The 9,186-nt window shown below is 52.1% G+C and overlaps 1 protein-coding gene across 3 annotated transcripts; it reads right to left on the bottom strand.

Annotated features, from left to right (window-relative positions):
- Nucleotides 1–355: 355 nt before the first annotated feature.
- Nucleotides 356–7,224, bottom strand: PSMA4 (proteasome 20S subunit alpha 4). 3 transcript variants are annotated; one of them, XM_045804430.2, is made up of 9 exons: nucleotides 7,136–7,224; nucleotides 5,514–5,539; nucleotides 5,248–5,290; nucleotides 4,692–4,854; nucleotides 3,478–3,555; nucleotides 3,079–3,167; nucleotides 2,482–2,612; nucleotides 1,854–1,977; nucleotides 356–739 (listed from the first exon to the last, which is right to left on the bottom strand). In XM_045804430.2, exons 2-9 carry the CDS (start codon nucleotides 5,514–5,516, stop codon nucleotides 585–587), a joined length of 786 nt encoding a protein of 261 aa, XP_045660386.1. In that variant the 5' UTR covers nucleotides 5,517–5,539; nucleotides 7,136–7,224; the 3' UTR covers nucleotides 356–584. The 3 variants fall into 3 exon arrangements, with proteins under 3 accessions (XP_045660386.1, XP_045660387.1, XP_045660388.1); XM_045804431.2 differs by having other exon boundaries at nucleotides 7,074–7,151; XM_045804432.2 differs by lacking the exon at nucleotides 5,248–5,290 and having other exon boundaries at nucleotides 7,136–7,192.
- Nucleotides 7,225–9,186: the final 1,962 nt, after the last annotated feature.

Consider the following 9,186-nt stretch of genomic DNA (forward strand, 5'->3'; position numbering starts at 1 on the left):
ACTCACGGACATGCACGTACGTGCAGGCGTGCACACACACTTGCAATCGAGCATGAACCCATCGACACTGGGAACAGGACAGGGGCCCCTGCATCCCTGGATTCTCCCGTCAGACGCCTAGGAGAAGAGGACAGCTCTATTCTGCTCCAAACGGAAGGGGACACAGCAAGAGAGACCCTGAGTGCACGACTCCCACCCTTCTTCTTATGAAGTTAGCACCGTGTCGGCTGTCGCAGCTCGCGGACAGAAAGCGCAAGGGCCGCCACAGGGCACCTAACTCTCGGGGAGACCGTGGCCCCTACCGATCCCGGGGCCGTCAGCGATTCCTGCCACAGACACTCTCTCCCTTCACCACTTCCGTTCTTTCCAAGGTTTATTACCAAAAACAAGGAGGGACGAGGGCATCCACGACGAATCGTCGCCATTACAGGATTCAACTGGACAGAGACAGCAAGGACCTGACACAGCCGGTGCCGCCCGCGTGTCCCCACATGAGCGAAACAAGCGCAGCTTTCTCAGGGTGCAAAGGATGGCGAGGACACTGAAATGGCCCCACGTGAGCTACAAAACCCCTGGTTCCCCTTCTATTTATCCTTCTCTTTCTGCTCTTTTTCTTTCTTCTCCCGCTCGGCTTTAGCTTCCTCCTCCTCGTGGTTTTTGATCAACTGCTCCACTTCTTTTTGCTTGAGGACCCTGATGACCGTCTTCCCGTTCTCTCTCGTCAGGGTGGCGATCTCCACTGCAAGCGAGCACACGCACGTTACGGGGGGCACACTGGGCAAACAACTCAACAGTCCCAGCTCCCCCTGGAGCCCAGGCTCCCCACGCTCCCAGGCTTGGTGCTGCATTCGACTCACGGCTACTCTGACAGCAAAGAACACCTCCCATCCTGTCACTTCCTATCGAACTCCTACTTACGTGTCCTTCTCACCCATCCCAACCTCCGACTCGCCAGTCTGTCACTTTCCTGCAAAAAGTACACCAACCACTTGCTCTAGCTGGGCTGCCATTGGCTGCAACGACCAGAGGAACCCCATGTCGTCGTCAGAGCCCCTGAAGGCGCAGTCAGCGTCTCTAACCAGTGATCACACGCCTTTTCCTGGGCTTTTGAAAGCTCTTCAGAACAAAGGCATGAAAAAAGCTTCCATGACCGCAGACAAGGGAAGTAAAGTGATATCAAGGGAGAAGGGATTTTTTGAGCAGGGGAAATGGAGTAAACGCCTCCTTGAAATCAGGGAGAAGTACATGACACAGGACAGTCTGCAAGTCGACTGCATTTTCTAAGGAACACCAGAAGCCAAATTATCCTAAACTAAGTCAACCCATTAACCGACCACAAATTTTTGAAAACCTTATTTAGAAATATTGTTTTATGTGATCATATAACTTAAACTAGATAAAGTATTTAAAACTGCAACATGAGATAACATCAGCGGATTCAAAAGAACAGAGGATATCACAAGTCGTGCAAATGTCATCCCTCGGATCAACGACACCCTACGGGTAAATACTTAAGTACACGCGTATCATTGTACACACACACAAACACAGATGGGCTGTCGAGAAGCTGATCAGACAATTACTAACTAAAAGTAGCATGACTCAGATCTCTAACTATGAACACAGAGAACATTCAGGCCCAAGTCCTTACGCTCTGGACACAGGGTGGGATTACGGTCAAGGCACTGAACCTCCCTGAGGCCTGGCACCCTCACTTAGGAAACAGGGATAAGGCCGCTCGATTCATAAGGCTGCTGTTTCAATGAACTCGGACAACACGTTAGGGCTGAACCCAGGAGCCGCTCAATCGCCTCTCTCAACAACTGAGCCAATCAGGAGTGGACACCAATTACCTTTTTCAGCAGAGAGTTTACTCACATCCATGGTCTTATTTAGGACTTTGATAGCTAAAGCAAGTGCGGACTTCAAGGTCATTTCACCTTCTCTGTAGTCTTGTTTTAACATCGACACAGCTGCCTATAAGACATAAAGGAGAATCAACAAAGAATTTCCTTTAAATTCCTGCGCTCTTTTGGACTGGTCAGAAGAATAATGGCTGAGTCATTGTGGGCATCATAACCGAACACACAATTCTAAAGGCAGGGATGGGAGACACGGGATGGGGTGACAAGGGGGTTGTCGATGCTTATGAATGGGGTCTGCAACCTGGACCTCCCCAGACCTGCGAGGGGTCCGTGACAGAAGGAAGGGGTCTGAGAACTAGGATGTGAAAAACACCTACATCTATTTCCACAACTTCTCACTGAAAATTGGCATTTCCTTTCATTATAACTGTAGACAGTAAGTCCCAGGAGTATTAGCAGTGCTTGCGACTTCGTTACCAGCAGAAATCGAAGATGTTTTCCCATCACATTAAGGTTGTGGCAGCTATTATAGAACAGTTTACACTCACGGCCACTTGAAAATTATGGTGATTATTAGATCTTTTGCTCAATTTCATAGCAGCACAAAAATACTCACAGCACTATTGTTTCCAATGCACGTGGCTTTCCATCCTCCGTAATTCCCACTAGGGTCGCTCTGGTAGAGCTGAAAGCCATAGTGCTTATCCCAGCCGATGTAAAGCAACGAAACACCGAAGGGACGTTTTCCTTTAACAACAACGAACAGCCAAACACGTCAGCAATCTGCATTCAGCACCACTATGGTTACGTGAGACCCTGAGGGGGACTACAGCCTTCTCTGTGAAGTGAAGCCTTCATAAACTGCTTTGTTTTCTGAACACCGCCAATAAGCTCCAGCCAAAATTCCACTTTTGTCTCTAGGATTTGGACACAGCCAGCAAAGGGAATAAAGACACAGAGGACCAGTGCTGAATTTCATTATTATGTAAAAAGCAATTTGTTTCCAGATTTGAAAATGGCATTACGGCCTTCCAGCAGTCTATTAATAAAACATATGACAATCCACACAGCGGAAGCCAGTTAACTCACGAAGCAGGGATTTATGAAAAGTGTTTTCTTATTTAATTTTCAATTTCTTTTTACCATCTCAAAAAGGCTATTACTCATAAAATGGTTTAACTTTTTGGTATACAATGTCCAAAAAATTCAGTACCTCCAAACTGTGTGTAAGCCTGTTTGATATCGCACAGGGCTGTGACCAACTGCTCACAAGGGATTGGTTCCTGATACTGTAATAAATACCTACGATGAAGAAATCGGCACATTAATAGTTTTCTCTAAAACACAGATACACCTTAAGCAAAACACCATCTGCAAATAACCCTGTGCCACGGGGACAGTCTCACAGTCACCTGTCATTTCAAGAAGGGAGGAGGGCATGGCCACACCCTAATATCCTTACAGGAAGTAACATGTTCCAACTTCGGTTTAAGAAAACTTTAATTTTCAATTAACACATTTTTTAATGACTTTGATCTTTGCAAAAATGAGTTCTCCTTAGAAACATCAAAACTAACATATATATCTTCAGTGACGCTATTTACGGCCATACCTTTGAGCAATGAGCCTCAGTTCGTTAGTGAGAACATTAGCATCAGAAGTTATGCCGGCCACGCTGCAGGCCATGTCCCTTGAGGAAAAGAAAGACACTGGTAAGCAGGGAACGGTTTGCGAGTTCTGTTAGAAATGCACCAGACTTGCTCCAAAGCCACTACAGAAACAACAGAAGCGTCATCTTCACAGACTTTCCCCCTGATGTCATTCCACATGAAAAGTACACAAATGCACCCACAGAACCCTCAGCAGATGTATTTGTCATCACCCCCCATTAACAGGGCAAGAGAGTAACGTGAAGAAGCTAAGGTCAATCCCAAGAGTCATCAACAAAGGCAATGGAGGTCTTCCAGATGGGAAGACAGGCCGCTCTGTGCCCTCCTCCGTCCCGAGGCCTGGCTTGATGGAGGTGAAGGAGAAGGCACCACGGGAAGGGTCTTTTCTAAGCCCGCCTCCAAGTCCAGGGCTAGGCTCACACAAGGGGTGCGCTTCTTTCTTTGTCCTCGCCCCCCGGTCTGCCCTGGCTCTCCCACAGACTTGACAGCCTCTGTCCTGCCTGGCAAGCCTGACAGTGACGCCGCAGAGGGGACGGTGCTCCCTCAGACAAGCCCATCACTGAAGGGCTGGTCCCATCAGCAAGCTGCGCTGTCTGCCAGCTGCAAAGTCCCACACACCCAACTGTCACAGGAACTTCCCCACGGGTACAGGGCTTGGCTGAACTGTCCCCCACACCGCCGCGAGGTCTGTGGTTTGGTAAGGCAGTATAATTCCACAGAATTCCTGAGGAGCCACTCTGAACGATGCTCTGAGGGCCTGCCACAAGCCGGACACCATGCTAGTTTACTTGTTCATTTTATTTCACCAAACTGCCGTAACTACTCCAGTAGGCTGAGACCCGGAGGCACTGAACAACCAGTGTAGGGTCACACAGCTTCTGAATTCACCCAAACCTGTGTGACCACCAAGCCTGGGCTCCTATCACTACACCACGCGGGGTCTCCACTGACCGCATGGCTCTGCGCTGGCAAAGGGGTGACACGTGGTCCTGGGCCTCAAGGAGGTTTCAAACAAGATAAATCAAAAGCAAAAATTCTGAGGTAAAAACTGTTCAATTCTACCACGTCACAGGGAACAGCCCTCCCAAAATATGTGCGATGTCACTACGTGCGAAAGTGAGACAGTCTCCACTCCCTTCCCTAAGATCTCACTTACTCATTCAGTTTGTAAATTTTTTCAGAAAAAAAGACTTCGTCAAGAAGCTTGTGGATGTTGCGTCTCTCTGCTGCAAGCAAAACGCCGTCGTTTGCTAAGATTCCCAAGCAGGTGCCGGCGTGTCCAATAGCTTCCATGGCGTATTCCACCTGGTACAGGCGACCTACAAGACACAAGCGGTGAGCAACCAGCACAGGGCCCCAAGGGAAGCCAGCCACACCGCCGCAGGCCACACACAGGAGCCCCACTTTTACCCCCGACGAGGCACCTGACCGACCTGGTCACCAGAAATCAGCCCAAAGTACAAGAGGATGAACAACTTAGCAAGGATTTTTTTAAAAGTCTGTAGGTAGGGGCACCTGGCCGTCTCAGTCAGTGCAGCACGGGCCTCCTGATCTCCGGGTCATGGGTTCAAGCCCCATGTGGGGTGTAAAGATTACTTAAATAAATAAAACTTAAGGAAAAAAAAAAGTCTCTAGATTTTTTTCCCCTTTAGGTCAAACTAATTCAAAGACATTTTTTTAATTTGAGATAGCTTAAACAATTTCCACTTTACCTTCTGGAGAAAATATGGTAGTCCTAGAGTCGTATCTCCGAGACTGCAAAGGAAAACAGGCAAGTGACTCCTACCTACCAGAAGTCGGCCCATTAACCGTCTTACAAAACACCCTGGCATGCAAAGCTCAGTGTGTGGGAGCACACTGATGAGGAAAAAGCCCCTTCCAGCTCTGCTTCCTTCCATTCCAACTTTCTCATGCGAGTCTATAGGTACGAGCAATAGATTTATCAGGCAACAGCTTACTGGCATGCATATCAACTCACCATGTTTTCTGAACTTTATATAATTCCTGCAAAAAAAGTAAGATCATTATTAAAATGATGACTTACAATTTAAGAAGTATTTCCTGACTTAGAAAAAAAATGTTTTATTCACTCCCTTCGCTCCTCTAACATTTATGATGGGGCAGGCACTAGGCCAACTGCTGGAATACCAACACGGGGAACCCCATCCCTTCCCCGCAGAGCTTACAGTCTGGTATTCGGGTGAGGGACGCAGACACACGCAATTACAAAGCAATGGGGAAACAGAGGCGCTAGGGGTGGGGTAGGAAGAGGGATGGGGAAAAATCGAGAAAGCAAGGGTGCCTGGGTGGCCCAGGAGATTGCACGCATGACTCTTGGTTTCACATCATGATCCCAGGGTGATAGGATCCAGCCTGGTGTCAGCCTCCATGCTCAGTGCAGAGTCCCTCCCTCCCTCAGTCCGCCCCTTCTCCCCACTCATGTGGGGGTGCTCTCACTCTCTCTCAAATAAATCTTTAAAAAGAATCAAAAAAGCATTTTTTGAGAAAATAAAAAAGAGCTCAAATTAGAGATGGGAGAGGCAGAAATAAGGCTGGGAACCATTAGGCGTCAGAGGAAGAGTCGGGGAAGGGAGAAAGGGAGAGCAGCCCAGGTAGAAGAGCCTGCTCAGACGGCACTGGAACAGGACAGCTCAGAGGCTAGAGACAACTGCTCAAGTTAAAAAACATCTGAAAAAGCTTGGACACCAAGCCTTGAATGCCAAGTTAAGAGGCTGAGGCTTTCTCCGAGTGCTCGGAGTCCCAACCTAGAGGAGGTAAGGGCGGTTAGGCTCATCATTACTATTCCTGCAAAAGTCAACACTGGGTCTCAGCGTGAGTTAGTGGAAATGTCAAACTTCAGACTGCAAAGCCCGTTTTCCTAAATCCCAGAATATCGGGAATTAAGCCAGGAGAGATAAGCTGGGGATCCAAGCTCAGACCCCAACCCTGAAGGGCCCACCAAACCCCCGACCCCAGCACCGACGCGGACGCACGCGCCCGACGCCCCAACCCGGACTTGCGCGCCCCATCACGTGACCGATCCCCAAACCCGACGTGAGCACTAGATCCAAGCTCGGACCCCAGCCTCGGGGCCCGACGAGGGCGCCTGATCCAAGCTCGGACCCCAGCCCCGGCCCCGACGTGCGTGCTAGATCCAAGCCCGGACCCCAGCGCGGTCCCCGATGAGAGCGCCTGATCCAAGATGGGACCCCAGCCCCGGCCCCGACGAGAGCGCCTGATCCAAGCCCGGACCCCAGCCCGGTCCCCGATGACAGCGCCTGATCCAAGCTCGGACCCCAGCCCCATCCCCGATCCTGACCCCTGCTCGCGGTGCGCGCCGCACCCCCGACCCGGAAGCACGCCCCCGCAGGCTAGCCCCGACTGCCGGCCTGTCGCCGAGGAAGCGGGTGCAGAGTCATGGCACCCAGGGCGCCTTGGTGGCGGCTGCAGGCCGAGACCGCTCTGCCGCGACGCGCACGACCCCTGCCCAGGGGGAGGGCGACCAAGCTTCCGCGGGTGCCCAAGGACAAAGGCTCACCAGCTGGACACACGGAAGAGTGGAGACCTACAAGAGGACTTCCCTAGAGGAAGAGAACTCACCGCCAATACCTCTCCAGGGAAGCCGCCGTCAATATGGCGCCCGCGCGTGCGCAGAGCACGGGGGCGGGGCCGCCGCGGGCCCGGAAGTCCGGGGGCGGGGCCGGCGCCGGTGGCGAGAGCGGCTTCTGGTGTCCCGCAGGCTTCTCCTTCCGCGTGGTCGGCCCCAGCCCTGGGATGTGTGCTAAGTGGGCGCCGGGAGCTCCCCGCCCCTGGTCGCCGTGTACCCTCGGGACGGAAGGGTCCTAGGCGGGGACGCTGTGCCCCGGGAGGGGCCGGCACCGCCCAGCGCGCCGTCCTCCCGCGCGGACACTGCGACCCGTGCTGGCCCCCGGACACTTCCTCTGCTGCTTCCCCGACACGCTCCGTGTGCTGGTCGTGTGGAAGGTCACACTGGCAGTCGTGCGGGACTGTTAACTGCTTAGCAGGAAACGGTCCCGAGCTCATCAGACGAGCTTGCGTCCCGCCTCCGGGTCTCCCTTCTTGAACCTGGTCTCCGCTCTTACTGCGGACGCACAGAGCCAGCCAGGCCGGGGCTCACGGACCCCCCACCCCCGCGGGTTAGGCCAGGGCGGGGCTCACGGACCACCCCCCCTACCCCCGCGGGTCAGGCCAGGCCGGGGCTCACGGACCCCACCCCCACCCCCGCGGGTCAGACCAGGCCCGGGCTCACGGACCCCCCACTCTCGCCTTTTTCCTTGTCGGCCCGCCCGAGTTAGGGCCATACCTACCAGCAAGGCGCACAGCATTTAGCTTGGCTGACGCTGTCCCGTGTCTGTTCGCTGACCGTCCCTCCACCCTTTCCCGGCAGCTTCCGTCCCTCTGTCGAACACCTATTGTTCATGCTTCAAGTTGCCTTGGGTTACAAGGTTGGCCAGGTTTTGGGTTAATATGGAATCATGCGCTCACAGTCCCCTCCACGGAGAGGCCGGGAGGGCAGGAACTCTGTGCTCTTCAAGTTGGGTGAAAAATCACCCCTGGGGGATCTGGACTCTGAAGAGGAGGTAGTCTGGGAGCGAGCTGTGTTTGAGGCCTCTCCTGTCATTCCTGCTTCCTGCGCACACCAGGAGGTGAGCCCGTGAGCCCGGCAGATGGCACAGGGCCCCACCCGGACAGGGCGCTGTGCAGCCTCAGGCTGAAGTGTAACTGAGAATCTCCATCTCCGAGGACGAGGATCCCTGCCGCCTTAGGTCATTCTGCAGAATTAAGCAAGCGTTAACCAAGAGTTTAAGAGTTAAGTGAGACACAAAATCTCAGGTCTACAGAAGAGGGGTCGGGTGAGATAAAAGGGCAGAAGGAAGAATGAGTTTGGCCAGTTTGGGTGACGGAGCAATTGAGTCTGAGCAGAATGAAGGAGAAAACGAAGTACAGGAAAGGCATTTGAGGCCAATTTGTAAGATGCCTTCAAGGCCAGAATTTTTTTCTGTAGGTAACAGGGAGCATTAAAGTGATGTTTTAGGGTGATGAAGCCTCACAGTGTCCCATCCCACATGTTCCTTTTACAATGTGGTGTGGATGCTTCCCATTCAGAGGCCCTGTGTCCCCTCACCTTGAACTTCGTGGGCCTCTGACTACAAGAGAAGTAACATCCTACGACTTCCAGTGGTCAGTCATAAAAGATGATAGATTTCTGTCTTGTCCTCTTGGGATGGTCGTTCTTAGAACGTGGAGAGGTGCTCTCCCACCAGCCCAGACGAGGTCCCAGCATCCCCTGCCAGATTCGTGAGTGAAGACTGCTGCGGAAAGTTTTACTCCTCAATCACCGAATTTCCCCCAATCCTCAAGTCACCTCCCAACAGGGGCCCAAGCATTTGGGGAGCAGAGACCAGCTGTCCCAGTGCCTGAGTTTATACTCACAGAATCCATGAGATACTTACTAATGATTGAGATTTAAGCCACTAAGTTTCTGGTTAAACTGTCACACAGCAACGTATGCAGCTAGAGTTTCTATCTGCCTCTAAGAGGATGACTGTATGTTGGGGAGACTAAGGATACGAATACCAGAAAGTAAGGGTCTTCTGCCGCCTGGAGCAGATAAGAGCCTGGATAGAAAA

The sequence above is a fragment of the Ursus americanus genome, chromosome 28 (assembly GCF_024610735.1).
Source record: "Ursus americanus isolate L20-20 chromosome 28, mUrsAme1.1.p, whole genome shotgun sequence".
Taxonomy (NCBI): domain Eukaryota; kingdom Metazoa; phylum Chordata; class Mammalia; order Carnivora; family Ursidae; genus Ursus; species Ursus americanus.